This window comes from Polyodon spathula, chromosome 1, assembly GCF_017654505.1.
Source record: "Polyodon spathula isolate WHYD16114869_AA chromosome 1, ASM1765450v1, whole genome shotgun sequence".
Classification (NCBI taxonomy): domain Eukaryota; kingdom Metazoa; phylum Chordata; class Actinopteri; order Acipenseriformes; family Polyodontidae; genus Polyodon; species Polyodon spathula.
The window spans coordinates 46,905,718-46,928,322 of record NC_054534.1 but is presented as its reverse complement, the minus strand read 5'-3'; the positions used below and the strand labels follow the sequence as shown (position 1 = coordinate 46,928,322).

Genomic DNA, 22,605 nt, shown 5'->3' with positions numbered 1-22,605 from the left:
ATTTGGTTACTACAGCAACAGGATCAAACAAATACCTGCTTCATGACTCAATTCCTCATACTGTACAATGACGTAACATGCGAGTCAGAGGCCGGAAGTTTTAAAATGGTTGTTTAGATTTTGTTGATTTTTTAGCTTTCAGTGTATGGTTAACATTACAAATGCAGACAGCTGAAAATTGCGTTCAGAGCTACGAAAATGGGACGTTGCAGATGGGATTCTGTTTTGCTCAGCTTGTAATCTTGAACCTACTGCTCGCTTAGTAGATACACTGCATTTTGACTGTTAACCACATAGCAGCAGTAGTAGGTCTTTCATAATAGGAATCACTACCACTCTATTAATGTACACATGATGTGTGATGTGAAATTGAGAATTCTTGATGAGGTCACCAGCTATCCTGGCGCAGCACACAACTCATACATCCTCTAACAGTCTGGGATCTATGAAGGTTACGAGGCAGATGTATGTGGAGATGGTTGGCTTCTTGTCCTATGCAACAATTTCGTCTATGTCAGTATATTTATATAGTCACCATGTATGTGTGATATTTAATTAGGCTATGCTTTAAGTAGCTTTATAATATACAAAATAAAATTATGGAAACTGTGAAGGTCCAATAAATGAATGTACAGAGTGAGAGTTGAGGTGCAGTCATAAGTTCAAGCAATCAAACAACATCACTGTTTCAACATTAAAAAGTGACGTTTCGCCACAAAATAGTGAACTTTTAATTGACTGAGCGACTGCTTTGCTGACTTTTGATTTAATATTACAAAATAAGGCAGAGGGAGATTAAGTTGAACAAACAAATATTTATTTGATTTGCAGTGTTAAACATACATGTTCCATTAACAATTACTTTCTCTGCTTTGACTGCCCCCCCCTCCTACTGTCATTGTGACAAACTCTGAACTGTACTTCCCTTTTCAATCAAGCTTCCTTATATACTATAATAAAGCATGTGTAAACCTCGTGCATAATTCCATGCGTTGTGACAACTTGCAAATGAATCATTTAACATGCTTTATTTGTGCATGTAATTAACTTCGTGAATAGAGCGAGCGCTGCTTCATTTTTGCGCGCGGTGTGGCTTCCCCCTACCACATGGTAATTCTGATAATTTACTGCTGTTTTGTGAATGATGCCCTACATATATTTTAATATGGTTGATCCACATTGATTACACATGAAAATTTAATTGACACTCTGTGGAGCTGTATCTGTTTCATATTTAAAATGAAAATAAAATATTTAAATTAAAAACCTGTTTCTCCTGAAATATTCATATTACTGCACTGAATTTATAAATCAGACAAGTAGTGCATTATTTGTTAGGATCTGTGTTGTTAAGGCGAGCAATTGTAATGCCTTTCAAAGCAGCTCGCTGTATGCACCAAATATTTTGCAATACCTTTTAATTACATTTTGGGAAAGTTTTCATTTTCTCTTAACCACCCAGGTGATGTTTCCAGAAATAATGTTCAGGAAACTGTAACAAAAAGGAATTGCAAATTTCATTAAAATTGAAAAATATTTAAAATAGAAATAATAATTCTAAGGGAGTGTAATGCTGGTAGTCCACTGATCGTCTTTTGTGTTTGTGTTTCTTGCAGCCTTATCCACACTTCATGCCTAGAAGAATCACAGGTCGCAGATATCGATCCCAGCAGGCATTGCCCCCTCCACCCTATCACTCCAGCTTCCTGCCATACTTCCTGTAAGTGACAGTAACTACTGGGACAGGGAAGGAGATGTTGATCATATTCCGTGCAGTGGAGGAGTATTACCACTTTCAGTACATAACACTGTTAGCAATATCTTCAGAACCTCCTATTTATTTATTTATTATTATTTAATAATAATAATAATAATAATAATAATAATAAATAATAATAATAGTCTTTATTTTTATATAGCACCTTTCATAGCGGACCACCATCACAAAGTGCTTTAGAAGATACGAGACTAGTGTGTGTGAACTATGCATCAGCAGCAGAGTCACTTACAACAACGTCTTACCCCAAAGATGGAGCAAAAGGAGGTTAAGTGACTTACTCAGCTGGGATTTGAACCGGGGACTTCCTGGTTACAAGCCTGTTTATTTAACCACTGGATTTAATGTTTGTCCCTTTCAACTTTTCAGTTGTACCAACTAAAGCTTTCAGATGAATTATTTAGTACTGACAGGGTGTTTATTCATGTAAATGTAACTGTTGCAAGTTTATTATCCTAAATATCAACCTCAGTTGAGAATCCTACATCTCAAGGTAATTATATAATTTTGAGAGTATTCTTGCAAAGTGTTAACATAAGCATATTTGCATCGGTCTTGCAGTTGATTAGCTGATTGTAAAAAGTCACGTCACGTTCATGCAGAGCTTGCTTGGGGCTCCAGAGAGTCTACCAGCTGCGTAGACTGGCCTAATATAAGCTCCAAGGCCACGTGAACATAACCTGCAGGGCAAGCATCACTTACCAGAATTTGCTGGGCACTTACGTGCTTATAGCTTTTTTTAATTTCCACATGTTGCAAAGGCGCAATGTTAGATTGCCGAATTTCTTTTCTCGCAAACCTGAACTCTGGCAGATAAAGTTATTGCACCGTGTAACATTTTTTTTTTTTTTTTTGGTTCCTGGGTAGTAAGTGTTATTTCCTAATTGCTTATGCCTTAAAAGTATAGAAAATGGCTATTATTCCCCATAAACTTTGCTTTTGTGACCAGGACAGTGATATTTTGAAATTTAACTATTTTCCAGAACATTCCAGATAGATTCAGTGCTGAGTAAACTTGGAGTAACTTCTAGAACTTTCCAGTAATATAAATAGTAGTATAAATACAGGGGCCTTAAGCCCGCCAGTTCAGTTTAGTTCCAGGTGCCTAAGTGGATACATATCTGCATTTTTCTGAGATGGCATCAAGAGGCTGCAAGCATCCGGCAGACGCATTTTGCTATGTCTGTGGCCAATTAATCAAGACGAGCGAAAAAGTACTCCGTGGAAGCATCTGCTAAGATGTGTGAGGCCTACAAGGCATATTTCGGCATGCCTGTCGGGGATCAAGACAAACCCTGGGCACCTCATTTCACCTGCGAGCACTGCAAAAAAACTCTGGAAGGTAAGATGGACAGTTGTTGCTCAGAATTTTATGTTATAAAATTTGTTAAAATTTTTAAAATTGTAAAAGTTTTTAATTTTAAAATGTTTGACAATTTTCAATGTTATTGAAAAAATATATCATATATGAAAAATGTTGCGAGAATCTCTTACACATTAGTCATGGGTGAAATAAATGTATTTTTGTAGGATGGTACAGAGGGGAAAAGAGAGCCATGAAGTTCGCTATCCCAAGAATTTGGCGGGAACCCACTGACCACTCAAGCAACTGCTACTTCTGCATGGTGGACCCTTCCAAACATCGGACTGGCAAGAATGCACCTGCTATCACGTATCCGGACCTTCCTTCATCCATCGCCCCGGTGCCACACTGCCATGAGCTCCCCGTACCCACTCCTCTGGAGAGAGAGCAGCCGTCTTTAGAAGAGAGCAGCAAGTCAGAGAGCGAGGAAGACGTTGTAGATCCAGATGACAATTTCAGAGGTGGAGCTGAGGAGAGAAACCCATACTACCCCAACCAAAAAGACCTCAACGACTTGATTAGAGATCTTGGTCTCACCAAGTCCAGTGCCGAGCTTTTGACGTCTAGGCTCAAGCAGTGGAACTTGTTGGATGAAAGTGTGCAAGTCGCAGATCAGAGGAAGCGTCACCAACCTTTTTCCAGCTTCTTCACCCGTCAAGATGGGCTCTGCTTCTGCCACAATGTAACCAGTCTGTTCGAGGCAATCGGAATCGCCTGTAACCAGAATGAGTGGCGCCTCTTCATTGACAGCTCATCCAGGAGCCTCAAAGCCGTGCTGCTCCATAATGGTAACAAGTACCTGTCTCTTCCCCTGGCTCACTCGGTGCACCTCAAAGAGGATTACAACAGCATCAAGACCTTGCTGGACGCCTTGAAGTATGATGAGTACGGCTGGGAGGTCATAGGAGACTTCAAAATGGTGGCATTCCTGATGGGTCTCCAAGGCGGTTTTACCAAGTTTCTCTGTTATCTTTGCCTTTGGGACAGCAGGGACACCAAGGCGCACTACCACAGGCGGGACTGGCCACAGCGGACTGAGTTCTCTGTGGGGAGGAACAACGTCAAGTGGGAGCCACTGGTGGACCCCTGGAAGGTGCTGATGCCACCACTGCACATCAAATTGGGCCTTATGAAACAATTTGTCAGAGCTCTAGATAAGGAGTCGGCAGCCTTCAAGTACCTTCAAGACTTCTTCCCTAAGCTGTCTGAGGCAAAGGTCAAAGCCGGTGTCTTCGTCAGACCACAGATAAAGAAGATCCTGGAGTGCAATGAATTCCCCAAGAAGCTCACTAGTAAGGAGAAAGCGGCTTGGAACAGCTTTGTCGCAGTGGTTCGGGGCTTCCTGGGCAATCACAAGGCCGAAAACTTTGTGGAGCTGGTTGAGACTCTGGTGAAGAACTACGGCACAATGGGCTGTAGGATGTCCCTCAAAGTCCATATCCTTGATGCTCATCTTGATAAATTCAAGGAGAACATGGGAGTGTACTCGGAGGAGCAAGGCAAGTGCTTCCACCAGGATATACTGGACTTTGAACGCCGCTACCAAGGACAGTATAAGAACATAAGAACATAAGAAAGTTTACAAACGAGAGGAGGCCATTCGACCCATCTTGCTCGTTTGGTTGTTAGTAGCTTAGTGATCCCAAAATCTCATCAAGCAGCTTCTTGAAGGATCCCAGGGTGTCAGCTTCAACAACATTACTGGGGAGTTGATTCCAGACCCTCACAATTCTCTGTGTAAAAAAGTGCCTCCTATTTTCTGTTCTGAATGCCCCTTTGTCTAATCTCCATTTGTGACCTCTGGTCCTTGTTTCTTTTTTCAGGCTGAAAAAGTCCCTTGGGTCGACACTGTCAATACCTTTTAGAATTTTGAATGCTTGAATTAGGTCACCACGTAGTCTTCTTTGTTCAAGACTGAACAGATTCAATTCTTTTAGCCTGTCTGCATATGACATGCCTTTTAAGCCTGGTATAACGAGAACATGGTGGGAGACTACATTTGGGGGCTGATTCGTGAAAGTGATTTACAGTATAATCGTAAATCTCGAAAAACTACTCACTTCTAAATCTTTTGTAGTCATTTTTGTATTACTTTAGTATAAATACATGTTCATTTGGATTCATATGTTGTTTTTTTCTGACTTTATGTGAACAAAAAAACACAAATTCGACCGTTTTCTCATTGGAAATAGATACATTTCAAAATATCACTGTCCTGGTCACAAAAGCAAAGTTTGTGGGGAATAATAGCCATTTTCTATACTTCTGAGGCATAAGCAATTAGGAAATAACACTTACTACCCAGGAACAAAAATTGTGTTACATAGTGTTATTATTGTTATTGGCAGTGCTACTTTTTGTAGCACTTGTGTGTGTATTATTAACAGTTGCAACATCATTGCAGGATTCTAGTAAAAATACTAGCTGCTGCACCTGCTGTTTTAAAAGTCTTGATAAAACATCTGACAACATTCTTCCACAAATATCAGTCCATCTACAGAGTTAAAATCAAGCACAAAAGGTAAACAAAAGTGAGATCTGGGATACTTCACTGGATACGGTCTGATCCAAGATTTTCAGAGTTCTCATTCGACAACAAACAACAAATGCATCTGTCGGGAAGAATTGTATTCTGTATTGTTATTATTATTATTGTTATTATTATTATTAGTATTAGTATTATTATTTTAATTGTTCAGATTTTAATTTCTTTCTGTGGCATTTGAGACTATGTTAGTAATGGCTTTTTTAATGAATGGACACCTGGAAAGATCACTCCAGAAGATAAGTGGAAAAAAGAATATTTGCTTTAGCATGTTTCTACAAATGAGCATATTCGGGCACGGGATACTCTGTCATGGGAAATGACAGCAAAGATCTCTGGCTAACAAAATAATACATTGTCTTCTCTAAAGCCACACGTCTGCACATGTAGGAATGCGTTTCTAGTATTTGTTTCCTTGTTTATTTTGCAATGAAACACTTGTTTGTCATGTGAAAACATTATCTGTGTTTTTTCTGTAAGGCTGGCAGAAAGGCAATGGGGTATCAATAGGTGTAGATCATATATCACAAAACTACACTTGTCAGTTTGTGGATGCACTAAAATGAGTCAAATTGTGAATGCTCTGCAAGAGTCGAGGTTCCGTTCTTTGATTTTAGACGAAACCACAGACATAGCAACAGAGGAGCAGCTGCTACTTTTCATAAGTTTACATTTTAACTTGTACTTCCTGTCCTACATATTTATGACTTAAAGTATATACTCTGTTCAGAATTTAACTATATGGTAGCAGAAACTGACTAATAAATTCAGAAATCTTAAACACAAAAGGACTGTTGTATGTAGCTCCATCAAATCAGGTTTCTTGACTAAAAGATGTATATTGACATAAATTCTGATATTTCAGTTTACACCATACTTTTAATATGATCATGTGAAAACTAAAATGCTAGTAATAGCTAATAAATAAAGCCCAGTGAAATTGTTTGTATTTTTTATAATTTGTTTTATTTTTCATAAATTTCGATGTTTTGTTTTATTCAGTAAAAATTGTTTTATTTTGTTTTATTACAGATACACATTAATAAAATAACTCAAACAGATCATGTGTATAAATAAAAACAAAGTATACAGCATGTTTTAACTATATAAATATATTTTATTAAACATTATCTTTTTTATTTTTTATTTGACATAAACTGACCAAGCACAGAAAAATAATTAAGTTACCATAATTTCTCATTAGCAGCAGTAACGGTAACGTACAGTCTCCCAGTATTTTTAATTAACTGCCTATTTACAGTAAATATTGCCCATGCTCTTTAAAAATACAGTAAGATAAAATAAAAATACAAAAACACTTTTATTACTGCACAGTGGAATTCAAATCAGCTTGAGGATATTAAATCAAAAGACACAAAACATGGCATATTTTAGACTGTAGTACAATTCAGTATGAACTCAAAAAGCAGGTTACTGAAAGAATATTAAGATGTTTTACGCTTGTGTTCATAAGGCGGTTCAATCTAGCACAAATATTCAAATTAAGTCAATGGAAACCACAATGTACATGAGACAAGAAATCACAATATTGGATAAGCTGTCATTGTGACACCTTAGCCCAAACAGCATGTCAATAATATCTACAGAGCCGTCAACATTATTCTGAACTGCATCTTTCTTTTAGTTTCATGTTCCACAGCACAAAATAATGTATTAACATTTCAGCAGTGGAACATTCACAATGCATTTCTACAACATATTTGTGTCCATTGATGCCTGTGTGGCTGTCTCCAGTGTTAATTAAACAATTGGCCAAGAGAAGTCAGGGGAAATTCTTTGCAGCACTGTTTAATTGTTATGCACGGTTTAGGCATTTGAGACAGGCATCAGTTCTCTTCCATTACAATTTTAAGTACCAAACGACTCGCTCCAAACTGTACATCTTCGCAAGTGCTAGTCAGAGCTTCCATTTTCCAAGTATTATTTTATATAAACCTCCCAACTTAAAAATGCCTTTCTATGTTTGCTTTATAATGATTTTTCATTTCTATTTGTATTTTGTTTCATATGCTGCATTTCATTTTGTTTTGTGCTATTTCGTATTTGCGAAAAACACGGGGCTCTACTAACAAATAATAATGGTTCCCTTTCAATCTCGAAATGTAAACCATTACCTCACTAATTCCTCCTTGGAAGCCGGCTTGCCCCTTCCTTTGGATGCGACGGTAGTTCTTTTTTAGTTTTAGGTGGCTGAGAAGTGGTGGCTGCTGCATTTTGTATTTTGTCCACAAATTATTTTGTCTCGGTTTCTACTGTTGCTGTCTTCAAACCGGCTACAGCTGTTTTTAGTGTGCCGCGTCTCATCGCTCCAGCTCGGCAGCTTAGCCTTTTTCGGTGGCCTGCACATCCATCGGTACCCCGTGCCCCATGCATTATCCGGTGCATAGCACTCCCATGCATAGCCCCTGTACACTCAGCACCAATGTGCATTGTACTGCTGTACATAGCACCCTCGGTGGATTAACCCTGTGCATAGCTCCTCCGTGCATAGCCCCGGTACACATAACACTCCCGTGCATCCCCGTGCACTTCCTCAGTGTCCCCGTGCCCGGTACACCTCTGTACTTAGCACTTCCGTGCATAGCACCAGTGTCTTACCCTGTGCTCGGTACAGCAGTGTTGTTCCGTGATTGTGTGAGATGTGGGGCCAGCCTCCCCCCAGAGGATGTCCATAATTTGTGCGTCCAATGCCTGGGTGCCGATCATGCCCGGCGAGCACTGGCAGATCCCACCTTTTGTTTTTTTCAAAAGAGCCAGTGCTAAGAGGGCAGATCGTGCTGAAGGTTCTTCTACCTCTTCTGGCTCTCCGTGGCCTTTGCTGACACTCTCGAGGAGCTCTTCACATGAGACGTCTGCGAGCTGCAGTGCTCATTCTGTGACTCGCTCTCCGGAGCACAAAGCGAAGAAGCTCAGGCACTCGTCCAGTGCAGATGTGTCAGCCTTACGGGCACAAATGACGCAACTAGCAAGCACAGTTGAAAATCAGCAGTCGCTGTTGGAGCATCTTGTCAATTTGACAGCTCCCCCTACACTCTTTTGGGGTACTGGAGACCCCCTCAGCTCCAGCACTGGTCCCTGCTCTCCCGCAGTCTCAGCTGATTGAGGAGGAGCAGCACGATGTGGTTTCCCTGGCTACCTCCATGGAGGAAGGGAATTCGAAGGGGGAACGGAGGACCCCTTCTGCTTAGAGGGCTCCCCGTCTTAGACCTATGGCTCCTAGCGGACCGACCTTGTGAGCAGAGCTGTTGCCTGGGTCCAGATCCCTTGGACTAGGGAGACCCAGGTCAGCCGATCGGTTTTTGAAATTTTGAGATTTTGTGGAGGAGTTGCAGTCTTCGTGGGGCAGCCCAGCCCAGCATCTGCGCCCACTTGCTCCAGACGGGTGAAAGCATTGTATGCCCTCCAGGGCGTAGAGAACCTGGGGCTCCAGAATTTCCTGCCTATTAATTCTGCAGTGGTTTAGTGCAGACTATTTCAACGCTGTCCCATGACTTCTCCTGCCCAAATAAACAGTGTACGGTCACGGAGACTCACTTAAAAAGGGCATATAGCACGGGGCCACTGGTAGCAAGACTACCAAACACCGTTGGTCTGCTAACTGTGTACCAATCGCAGCTGCTGCAGGCCCTGTCTGCATAGCCTTCTTATATTATTAATGAGCTGAAGCTGGTGAATGACCAGCTGCTCCGCATAGCTCGGCACAGTGGCCAAGCTATCGGACGTAACCTGGGAGCCCTTGTGGTTGCGCAACACCAGCTTTGGCTCTCCCAGGCCAGGGTCCCAGACACAGACAAAGCATCCTTGCTCAATGCGCCCATCTCCCCCGGCTACACTTTCGGGGCAGCCGTGGAAGAGATGCTGCAGCAGTCTCACCACGCAAGGGAGTCGTCAATGCAGCTCACAGAGCTGCTTCTGCGGCCCACTCATACCCAGCACCAGGGGCAACAGCGATGGAGACCAAGAGCTGCTGCTCCACAGACCATTGTACACACTGTTTCTTTGGCTGCTCCACTTGGGCCAAGCAGACAGTACCCCCGCAACCAGCCCTCGACAATGGCGTGCAGTGCCCGGCAGAGACCCCAGCAGCACCCTCAACAGAGGTAGCGGCAGCTGCACACAGTCCAACAGGCTCAGCAAAAGCAGCAGCAACCCTGACAGGCTCCGGCCTCAGGCCCTGCACCTGTTCAGCCAGCACCACCTTCTGGTATGGAGGCAATGTACCACCGACGCGTGGGTGCTTGCAACCGTCCACTCCGGCTGCTCACTCCAGTTTCGAGCCGGACCTCTTCCCTTCCAGGGGCTTGTGAACACTTTGGTGTCCGACCACGCACAGGCTTCTGTCCTCACGTAAGAATTGAATGCTGTACTCAAAAAGCATGCAATTCACCTTGTAGAACCCCCATGTCAACAGGAGGGTTTTTACTCAAGGTATTTTCTGGTACAGAGCGGGACGGCGGGCTCCGTTCTATTTTGCATCTCATAGGCCTGAACTTATTCCTGAAGAAGAGGAAGTTCAAGATGCTAACTACCCGTCACATTCTCCAGTCCATCCGGACGGGCGACTGGTTTGCGACCGTGGACCTCCAGGACGCATATTTTCATGTCCCGACATGTCCTGGCCACAGAAAGTACCTCCGCTTTGCATTTTGGGGCAGCGTGTGTACGAGTTCTGTGTTCTGCCATACGGTCTCTCTCTTGCTCCCAGGACTTTCTCCAAGTGCATGGACGCAGTTCTGTTAACCCTGCAGCTAAAGGGGGTCAATTACTTGGACGACAGGCTCATCTTTGGCCAGTTACAGCAGCTAGCTGTGTCTTACCTGGCTCTAGTGACGGAGCATCTTACCTGGCGTGAGCTCATACTCAACTTGGAGAAGAGCTCCCTGCAGCCGGCACAAGTGATGGTTTTCCTGGGGATCCGGCTGGATTCCCGCTCCATGCTCGCTTCCCTGTCGGCCGATTTTGAAAGGGATTACAGTACCTGCTCATGACGAGACATAAGATATAAATATAATAATTTTAGACTTACAATATAACATTTAAACATGCATTCTCTAGTCTAGTGCCAACACTCGAATTTTATAAAAAAGATTCATTCATCTGAATAAGGATTTGTACTTTCTCTTCATTTTTGTTTATTCTTTGTTCATTTCATTTGAGCTGCAAAGCGTGCATCACTCAGCATTTCACCGGGAGCTGCACTTGAACTGCAAAAGAGCAGGATGCGGCTCGTGAGCCACGGTTTGGCCACCTCTGCAATATATCCAACTAAAACACATTTTAGTTGGATATATTACACTTTTGAGTATACTATTATGTGCTTTTATTTAGGGCTGTAAGGGTTTAAACTGTAAATGTGGATTAAAAATATTTTTGTTTAAAATTTGTATTATACATTTAAACGCAACTCGGAAGTAAAATATATTATCAAATGATTTTTGCATGAAATCAAATGATTTGCATAAATTAAGGACGGACCAACTTACTGCGTTGTTGTCTATCTCATATATTATATTCTCTGGCATCTCTGACAACTTCCCACTCTGGCTTCTGGTTCCGTCGCATTGCCTTTTTTCAGGTCTTTGGAATCTGTTAACGAGAACACGGACAGAATCACGGAATCAAAAGAATAATGTAGATTTAAGTGCTGTGCGAAATAAAATGTATTTGGCAGTAGAGCATTAAGCTTGAGATTTACATATTTGAAGGGAAAATGTTAAACTTTAATGGTCAGTACAGGCAGTGGCGTATCTTTGGTTTCAATTTCAAATTGAAAAGTTATGAACCTTTTTTTGATTTTAATTTTTTGTTACCGTTTTTCTTCTTTAATAATTTAGTTGTTGGCAATTATTTTTTTGTTATTTTCTTCCAATTTGAAATGCCCAGTTATTATTTAGGCTCAGCTCACCAATATCACCCCTGCGCTGACTTGGGAGCGGTGAAGACGAACACTCGCTGTCCTCCGAAGCGTGTGCCGTCAGCTGACCGCTTCTTTACACACTGTGAATTCACCATGCTGCCACCTATGAGGTGCAGCGTCGGAGGACAATGCAGCTCCCAGACAGCTAACAGGCAAGCTCGCAGGTGCCCAGCCAGAATACAGGGGTCACTGGTGTGCAGTGAGCCAAGGACACCCTGGCTGACCTAAACCCTCCACCCCCCCAGCGACGCTCAGCCATTTGATTGCCGCCTCCTGGGAACTCCCGTCCACGGTCGGCTGTGGAATAGCCCAGACTTGAACTGGTGACGTCCAGGCTGTAGGGTGCATCCTGCACTCATGCAGAGTGCCTTTACTGGATGCGCCACTCGGGAGCCCCCAACACTATTTTTTAATACAATTCAATACAACAATACTCTTAATCCAATGAACGAGAACGGAAACCAAATGGAAAAAATAGAATCCTGTAGGTTTATGGTATAGTGTTGTTCGCCTTGCCTGCAGTGTGCACAGATTCAGTTAAATAAACCTTATTAATTTTTTTAAAACGGGAAATAAGAAAAAAATAAAATGGAATAAAATTAAATTTAAAGCAAATCGAAACATTGAAGTACTTGTGTTGGAATATTGTTTCAAAATAGTAAGTTAAACATTTGATGCGTGGTCGAAAGTTTCTCACTGATAATTTACCCTTTCTCAGTCAAAACTGCAAGTTTCTCACTATATAAAAAGCTTAGTGGGAATGCTGGTCAACACTAGATTTTAAGGTGCGAGTGTTCTTCCACATCAATTCTCACTGTTTTCTCTGTCTTTCTCTACTGCAGCTCAATGCTTCCAGTGCAGCCCAGTGTGGGACCAGCCTTTAGTTTAGAACTTGACGTGGATGATGGCGAGGTAGAAAACTATGAGGTAAGACCAGTGCTGATGCTAGGCAGAGCCTAGCATGGCACCCTTATATCAGTCAGGTAATGATTTTTTTTATTTATTTTTTAAAATCAACAGGTTTTTGATTCAGCTTGTATTATGCAAGCGCTCTGTGTGCTCATATAACTTGGTTTGTGTTTTGAAAAGTTGTACTGATCATATACAGATTTTTTTATTGGGTTTCCCACGGTATGTGGGATTTTGAAATGACTGATTCATAACTTTAATAACGTCATCATTTTAAATTGTAATATGAAACGAAATGTACTGGTTGAAAATTAACACTAGAAACGCCGGGTTTATGCTACTACCTAGAACCACCAGCAGTTGTCATTTTGACAAGTACATTTTAAACAGCTTCGATATGAAAATGAAACTCAAACTATCAGATACAACTGAAAAGATTTATTTATGAACACCATATCTAACATTTGCATAGCAGAAACACCGTATTTAAATGAAAAAATAAACATAAGGCATTATTTTTTAAATTAGCACATGCAAATGAAAAACTATAATAAAATAAACATTTCAAAAGAGGATATTGTGTAAACAGGTGTAAACTGGTTATATGTAGGCCTATGTATACAATTGTAAAATCGAAGTAATTGTTTTTAAAAACTTGTATAAAAAAAAATAATAACTCTGTTCCTATTGTGTAACGGAAATGCGCATTCAGGGAAACGTACTTCAAAGCACCGCACACATCAACATTAACACTAAAATTAACACACCGTGATTTCCCTTTTTAAATACCTGTGGCTGGAGCCTAGTTAATCATCAATTATTCCATTATTGCCCCAGCCACATTCCCACGTGTGTTCTGTCATATTCCACACACATCCATACATTACACCGACCTGCAATAGGCAAATACTGATGTTAGAATAAGCTAAGCAGACCAAAGAGATATGGCTTCACATGTACCCGCATGAACCTCTCAGAACTACATTTCCCATCATCCTCCTACTCACATATGTAACTGAGATGGATTTACCAGTAAGCAGGAGGATGATGGGAAATATAGTTCTGAGAGGTCCATACGGGTACATGTGAAGCCATCTTGAGGCAGGGAATGCAATTTAAAGTTTTAAAATAGTGGTTAAAATATAAAAAAAATATTAATTTAAACAGTACACACACCTTACATAAACAGTTGTAGCAACACATGGTAACATGTAACACAATAAAATAAAAAGGCCCTTATGTACCCTTTAATCTGTGCCGTCAAATGATCTAATGCGTTTTGAAACAAAAGTTTATCTAAACAGAACGGTGTGCATCATGACAATATTATCAAAAACACTCTCCCAATGTACTGTACATTTTGAAAATACAAACTTATACAAAAACTTAGCAGAAAGGGCTTTTGAGGAACACAGATGTTGTCACGCCAATTACTTCTCCAGCACTGTCAGTCTAATTACACAGAGCATTGTAATTAAACTAACTTCATGCTTTTAGAATATAATATGCACATATACCAATACATACCACAAAATACAGTACTTCACAAGTTTATCATTATTATTAATACATTTCTCAGTTGTAATTGAGATACACGAATGGCTTACCATGGATCAATTGAATGCACCTACACACCTGTCTGTTAAATGCATTGGTGACGATGGGAGTCTGTAAACCTGAACTGTCTCAGCCTGTCTCGGTGTTATGCCAAATAGTGTCTTCAGAAGAAAAGTGTCTCACCGGTGACACAGCTGTCTGGTCACCTCGTACGACACATGGGTAAGTAGGAAGAATTGAATCTGAAGACAGTACCTTAGCTAGTCAGTTTAAAAAAGATAAAAATTAAAAAGCATTTTATCCGCTGAATTCAGCTCATGTCCGGGCGAGGTTCCATTTAAATAGTAATTCATGTCTTTACAGGTTAGTAATATTGCCAGTGACATGTGATAGGCAACACTCAGGTATTTATCGATTTGATTTGGGATCGGAATTTAACACATTTTGTTAGCATTGGTATTTACTGTCAAAATACCATAAAGTCACATACATTTAACTTACCAAATTTTTGTTCTGACGACAAAATTAATGCCTGTCTGGTGGCTTACTACTTTACACTTTGCATCTCCATTACGGATAACGTTAAGTCAGTCATAAAACTATTTTCTTTATAGAACTGCTGCCAAGTTTGCCTAGGGGCCTTCCTCTGGGCCTGGGTAACACTTTCTAAGGAAAAAAGTTTGTGAAAAGTGGATAGGACAAATTAATTAGATTCATTAGATTCATGGATGAACAGAAGTTACTGCCGTTTACCTTTGATATTGCAGCATTGTGATCAGGTCCAAAATCATATTTCGAGATATTACGAGAATCACAATGAGATATTCAGAGCTGCAATAAATGAGAGATGGCTGTACGTTGAGAGTTTTTATGCTGCTCGTAGTAAGATATGAAATTACTTGGAGCGTGTTTACTGTTTCTACAGGCACTGCTAAACCTGGCAGAGCGACTAGGAGAAGCCAAACCCAGAGGCCTGACAAAGGCAGACATCGAGCAGCTTCCATCCTACAGGTTCAACCCCAACAACCACCAGTCTGAACAGACCTTGTAAGTACCCCCCCCAAACATAATTTAAATATAATCTTGTATCAGGCTGGTTTTTAAAAGTTGATAGCAGTTCCATGGGGAACTGTGAAGTGTCATGAGCTAAATTATTTTATTATTTTTAATATGAAGAGAAAGGAGCTCCTTCTGCCCCCTTGATACTGTCTTCTCGTGGAGAAGCACAGTGGGCAATTAACAAATGTGTATCATGTGATGCCATTAACAACCAAAGGCATTTGTAGATAAAATAGATTGGGTTTTTCTTGAGTTTGTTTTTTTTTGTCTTAAAGTATTTTTAAAAAGCTAAGTTTCTGAATGATCTTTTTTATTCTAGGTGTGTAGTTTGTATGTGTGATTTTGAGTCCAGGCAGCTACTTCGAGTTTTACCCTGTAACCATGAATTCCACGCCAAGTGTGTTGACAAATGGCTAAAGGTAAGTTGGAGGGATCCTGTTAAGAAATGCAAGCCTTTTCTGTAACTTGAGTAGAACTAAGCTGGTTGTCCCCTAATAAAACATGCAACAGCGCTACACCGCTACTGTGTTTTTTTTTCTTATTATACAATATTAAATAAATCATCTTTAAAGATAAATGTGCTTTTCACCACTGTTGCAAGTGTAACAGATTATATTTTGGTAAGTGATGCATTTCTGTTACAGGTGATACTAAGGTAATGCAGTATTTATAAAAGGAAAACCTCATAACACAACTGTATAAGTACATTACATAACCACTCCCTGGTTTAGCAGTATTGGTGAGTCTGTTTTTCCTTTAAGATAATTTATTAGACTGACTGAGAATGCAGCTATATTAGGGTTGCCCAGCAACTAATTGAAGTGCCTGGGACTGACAGGAAGGAGAGAGACCAAACATTTACTTTGGCAAGCAGAGTCTCCTACTGTGGGTTTGCTCACTTTTCCTTATGCTTGTAACATTTGTTACACTTCTAAGATAAGGTTTTGGGTTTGGGACTAACTTGCACTCTAATTTTAACACTGAGAGGTAAAATGTATTTTCAGGGGGTAAAATATAACATTACCTTGAAGTCATGAGTAATCTAAATTTTTAAGTACTGTCCAACCTTTAAAGGTAATGGGGTAGACATTAAAAAAGAGCCTTCCATTTTAACTGCAATATTACTTTGAACTGCTGTACAACCACGCATGTGTTCTACAACAGTGGTGCGCAAAGTGGGGGGGCATGAGAGTCAGTAAGGGGGTTGCGACTATGACTGAAGGAGCAGTTCTTAACATTTTAAATAAATACATAAATGACAGCTAATTAGTCGAAGTTCTTACCTTTCAAATGTGCCGTTGACGATCACTCTAGGACTTGTAGAACCGGAGAAATTAAGTGGTGAGTGGTGAGTGAAACTGCACTGAACAGAGCCGAAATGGCAGCTTCCAGATGAAAAAAAAAAAAAAAGAGGATAAATGTTTTAACAGGTGTTTTGTCCCGTGTATTTTTGCCTAGATTTAACAAAAAAAAAGTCCATATAATGTATATATGTATGTGTATATATATAACCATTTTATAGAAAACATGTTAACTAAAGCTTCTGATGCATTTTCAGCCTCTCCTCTCCAGTATATCTTCCATCGTGCTTTGTGTGACGTCCAGTCACACACAGTATTCTATTGAGCGTATTTCGCGTTCCTATATTCTGTAACCATAGTTTTTTTATGGCCGCCCTTTGCTGGTTTAAAGGCTTAGGCACACAGAAAACTGGTGTGGGTGGCTGTCAATGATATGACATAACAGCTCTGCCAGAAAGGATCCAATATGGCGGTGGCCTGATTTCCAGCTGACCCAGAAAGCTGACAAAAGAATTGAAATACTGGCCAAACGCTTGACTTATTAACAAAATTGGTGCAGCAAGACACATTTGTTACGTATACAGATAGTGTAGAGGGCCTTGTTATTTTGAGTACAGCCCCCCCTTTAAAAGTCGTACTGTAAGGCAGCTGGCAACATTTTATTATTTTTTTTTGTGAAAAAATTTTGAAAATGGGTATGCAGTTGTGTATTTTTAAGAAATATATAAAAGCGCTAATAAACATATTGGTAAACAGTGTCACATTTGCTATCTTATCCAGAGTAGCCGACCTGAGCTGGTGACACACAAGAACAAGATATGAGAGAGAGATCAGATTTTTTAAAAAATTTTTATCATGTATGTTATTTGCCCTTTTGTACTATACTTTCTAACGACGCAGTTTAAAGCAACAGAACTCAACAAAATATCAATCCAAAGTATACAGTGCCTATAGAAAGTCTGCACCCCCTTGAACTTTTTTCACATTTTGTCGTGTCAGTGCCTCAGAGTTTCATGTATTTAAATGAAGATTTTTTGCCACTTATCTACACACCATACACAACACTGTTAAGGGGAAAAAAAGGTTTTATTGAGAAAAAAAAATTATATATTAAAAATACAAAACTGAAAGATCATAATTGGATAAGTCTCCACCCCCCTGAGTTAATACTTGGTGGAAGCACCTTTGGCAGCAATTACAGCTGTGAGTCTGTTGGGATAGGTCTACCAACTTTGTACACCTAGATTTGGCAATATTTGACCATTTTTCTTTACAAAACTGTTCAAGGTCCTTTAAGTTCCTTGGGGAGCGTTGATGGGCAGCAATTTTCCAGTCATTCCAGAGATTTTCGATTGGATTTAGGTCGGGGCTCTGACTGGGTCATTCAAGGACGTTTACCTTTTTGTTCCTTAGCCACTCCATTGTAGCTTTGGCTGTCGTCATGCTGAAAGGTGAACTTCCGTCCCAGTTTCAACTTTCTTGCAGAGGGCAGCAGGTTTTCCTCAAGGACTTCTCTGTACTTTGCTCCATTCATTTTCCTTTCTATCCTGACAAGTGCCCCAGTCCCTGCCGATAAAAAAACATCCCCATAACATGATGCTGCCACTACCATGCTTCACAGTAGGGATGGTGTTCTTTGGGTGATGCACTGTGTTGGGTTTGTGCCAAACATAAGGCTTTGCATTTAGGCCAAAAAGTTCCATTTTAGTTTTGTCAGACCACAAAACTTTTTGCCACATGGCTACAGAATCCCAAATGTTTTTTTTCCATACTTCAAATGGGATTCAAGGTGGGCTTTCTTGAGTAATGGCTTCCTTCTTGCCACCCTACCATACAGGCCAGATTTGTGGAGTGCTCGGGATATTTTTGTCACATGCACACTTTGACCAGTCTTGGCCATAAAAGCCTGTAGCTCTTGCAAAGTTGCCATTGGCCTCTTGGTAGCCTCATTGATCAGTCTCCTTCTTGCTCGGTCATCCAATTTGGCGGGACGGCCTGATCTAGGCGGGTCTTGGTGTTGCCACACACCTTTCACTTCTTAATAATCGTCTTGACTGTGCTCCAAGGGATATTCAAGGCCTTTGATATTTTCTTATACCCATCCCCTGATCTGTGCCTTTCAACAACTTTGTCCCGGAGTTCTTTTGAAAGCGCCTCGGTGCTCATGGTTGAGTCTTTACTTTTGAAATGCACTACCCAGCAGAGGGAACCTACCAGAACTGCTGAATTTATCCTGAAATCATGTGAATCACTACAATTTAACACAAATGGAGGCCACTTAACTGGGTGTGTGATTTGAAAGCGATTGGTTATACCTGAGCTAATTTAGGATTGCTGTTACAGGGGGGTGGACACTTATCCAACCAAGCTATTTCAGTTTTTATTTTAAATTAATTTTCTACAAATTTCTAGAATTTCTTTTTCACTTGGAAGTTGTGGGGTAGGATATGTAGATAAATGAAAAAAAAAAAACCAACAATTTTAATGCCTTTTAATTCCAGGCTATAAGGCAACAAAAGGTGAAAAATATGAAAGGGGATGTAGACTTTTTGAAGGCACTATGGATTAGAGTGGGAGGGTGGGAGGTCTGAATAAAATGCAGCAATGTTTTATTGTATTCTTATTGCAGTAATGCATACAGATCTCATTGCAGAGTTGCTTTGCTTGAATGAGAGATTATAAAACAGGCAAAGATACTGAAGATCAGTTATGTAAAAAGGAGTTCATACCTACCACATCATGCTTTTAAACTTTAATTTCCACGAAGCCGTGTCCTGATCAAACTTCACTAGCAACACCTTTCATTCCTCTCTATTCCAGTTGTATTCCCAAAATATGATTAATATTGCTGTGGTAAGTGAGTTGTTTGGCACTGCGTTCTTCCTGAGATTGAGGTAACTATTACATTTAAACTGCGATTATTAGTCTTTTGCTGATATTGAATGATTTCTCATTCAACGGAACTCTCCACAGAGACTTCTATTGCATTACTGCAATAAGAATACAATAAAATATTGTTACACTTTATTCTGGACTTGTTTTTCCTCCCTAATTACTCTAACCTCTATATGTAACCCACAATGAAAATAACCTTGTGCATTGATATTTTGTTGAGTACCACTGCTTTAAACTAGCATTGTCAAAGTATTTAAGTTGTTTAAATAAACATGGCAATAGTGCAATAGGGCACTGCCCGGGCATTTCGGAAACTGCCCGATTTCAGCATCAGTCCATAACATATCCATTAATATGTTCATATTTATAAATATTGCAGGCTAGCTGCTTTATACATTTTAATGTAACAACAAGCTAGCTCCTAATTAGTTGGTTGAAGATAACTAAACCTTCGTCCCAATAAGCTTTCAGCTCGCACAGGTCAACCACAGCCTTGTATACCGCAGCAGCAACCTTTCTATTATTATTATCGGCTATGTTGATTCACCAAACTGTTGTAAAATTCCCAGCACCGATGAGCACAAAGTGATGTCACTTCCGACTCAGCGATGCAGAACACAGATGAATTTAACAATGGTGTCTTTCCTAGTGAGTGAATAGATTGTATTCTGGGAGATGTACTTCTTAGTGGAAATTTTAGGGGAGGCGGGAGCAGAGGCAGACAAGCTGTGCAACAGAATTTTGCATATTTTTACGCTTTAAATTAAAATTTTGTGCATATTTTGGATTTTTTTTTTTTTTTAATGTGTAAAAACGGCAGGTATGCAGTTGACCGCTGATTTATGGGGTTGTGTATTTTGTATGTATTCCCCAATTTATACATACAACTTACAGTGGTATGATACACTGGTTAAAAAACAAACAGGACCAGACATTTTATAATGGTATCAATTAAAATCTGTGCAAATTACTAATCTGAACCATCCCAAATGGTTTTAGTTAGCAAGAGTCTACTGTATTTTATATCAGATGTCACTTGCACCATCTAGTGGTCAAAAATGGCATTTCATGATGATGGTCGCGATCAGTTTAGGCATAAAACCCATCATTGGAAATCAATTCTAAAACTTTAAGGTACTTGTTGGAACAAATGCAACTCAATTACAGTTTGACTGTCTAAAAAAATTCCACCCTGATTCTTTTTTTTTTTCCCTCCATCCTAGGCAAATCGTACCTGTCCAATCTGCAGAGCTGATGCTTCAGAAGTGCATCGTGATTCTGAATGACCAGTAAAATAGCACAATTCTTGTCTGGGTGTTCCTGTTCACATGTATATACAGACTTCTCATTGAACTTACTCCTCATGTCCCTCTCATTTATCTTTTTATTTTGGCTTCCAGCCTTCCCTTTACACAAAAAGGTGTAATTGGACCTTTCTTTGCACTGTGTGATTTAATCAAAATGTTAAGCTTCTATATTATAGTCTTCAATTATGAATTATGGGATTGTTTATACTAACTGTGTGATTGGAACTCCAAAGATAATTTCTATATTATTATTATTGTTATTAATATTGTCATTATTATTAGCTTGATTTTTATGTGTGTGCACTAACATTCCCTGGTTTTCGTGTGAGCATTCCGAGTTTTGAGTGTTGCTCTAAAGATTACAGTGGATGTGATCTTTAAGCATGTGCTTTTATATATGAAAATGTATATTAAAAAGAAAAAAGTGGTAGCTGAAATCAATATAGCAATCTACCTTATATAGAGCCTTCAGATACTGTGAGCTGGAGCGACCGCAGTGTGGATGAGCGTGTGTTTGTAGCCACATGTACTTGTGTGAATATGTGCGTAAGCGAGTGCAATTGGTAACCCTTATATGCCAGCATGTAATGAGACAGGTGTGGGTTTGTGTACATGTGTGTGATAGTAATTATGCTGCCATATGTAATCTTGTGTGTTATTTATACAGTACAAGTACTGTACACTGGTTTCTTCCTTTTTATTATAGATTTTTTTCATGCTAGCTGCGCAATGAATCCTCAGGGTGCAGCAAGTTTTGAATTGTATATAGTTTGACTTTTCTGGCCTCTTCTGAGAACACATGTCATTGTTACACAAACCGTGCGCTTCCCCATTTCCCTTTTTTTTAATTTTTTTTTTTACCTAAATATGCTGAGGTGCGGAAATTGTCTTTTTCTCATGGCTGGATGTTTGAAACGATTGCTTTTGGTCTTGCTCTACACTGTTAAATAAAAGTCTTAAATATTTCTACACAAGCTTTTTCAGACTCTCCCCCACAAATGTTTGCTGTAAGGTGTTGAAATACCCACTAACCAATGATCCAAAAACTTAAAAAATAAGGGGAAAAAAATGCTTCTCAATCTTCTGTCAGAAAGCCAGCTTTATTCACAATTCTTACATATGACTAAGAAGTATGTTGTGTTTTGTTTAGATTTAAGGAATCACCTGCCAGAAACACTGAGCTAATAGCATACTGATATATTAATATAGTCCTTCTAATTGGAAAGAACTTTCCATTAGTGTAGTTCATTGTTAGTGCTGCAAAAAATGTTGCCCCTAAAACACTAAGAGAACCACTGTGCCCCACATCAGAACAAAGGAGAACCAGCAGTGACTTCATTATTAAACCAGATGACATTTTTTCTGCTGTTTATGAATAGAATGCATAATTTAGGGTCATAGAACGGTTGTCTACACAGATCACTCCTAAAACACAGATGTAGCATATGTGTTTTTGTTTTAACACTACACTATAAGGTTTTTTTTTTTTTTTTTTTTTTGAAGAGTTATGGATTCTAATACCATTGTTGTAAAATAAATAAAACTGCTTATTCGCAGACCTCTTTCCATTGTATTTTTCTTATATTCTGTATGTTAATAAATTATCCCGGGGGCACAACAGTGGAATCAATATAGAGTTAAAGGGTACTGCTATTTAAATCCACCTCTTTCTTTAACCCTTTGCAGTCCATTTATTCAGCGCTGTTTATTTTACACACGTTGTTTAAAATATTTATTTTCCAGAATAAAACAGGTTTAAAAGGCATTGAATCGCAAAAGGTCACTCAGTACTGTTACAGCCAAGCCACACCCCTTGTTCATTGTGTTTTTCACATACCTCTTTATAGATGTACATACCGATAAATCCTCTCCTGATCACTCGTTTTATCACCAAACTCCTCAATAATGTGATCCAAGTCATTATTTTAATACTATAACATCTCAAAAAGCTCTG

The 22,605-nt window shown here is 39.6% G+C and overlaps 1 protein-coding gene across 4 annotated transcripts in view; it reads left to right on the top strand.

Moving 5' to 3' along the window:
• Positions 1-21,617, top strand: part of LOC121319356 (E3 ubiquitin-protein ligase RNF38) — a 147,293-nt gene extending 125,676 nt beyond the window's left edge. For all 4 annotated transcript variants that reach the window (XM_041256716.1, XM_041256734.1, XM_041256742.1 and 1 more), the window contains 5 exons: positions 1,617-1,720; positions 12,466-12,550; positions 15,015-15,136; positions 15,468-15,567; positions 20,568-21,617. In XM_041256716.1, the coding sequence (XP_041112650.1) occupies positions 1,617-1,720; positions 12,466-12,550; positions 15,015-15,136; positions 15,468-15,567; positions 20,568-20,630 (474 nt within the window). In that variant the 3' untranslated portion in view covers positions 20,631-21,617. The remainder of the gene's footprint in view (positions 1-1,616; positions 1,721-12,465; positions 12,551-15,014; positions 15,137-15,467; positions 15,568-20,567) is intronic.
• Positions 21,618-22,605: the final 988 nt, after the last annotated feature.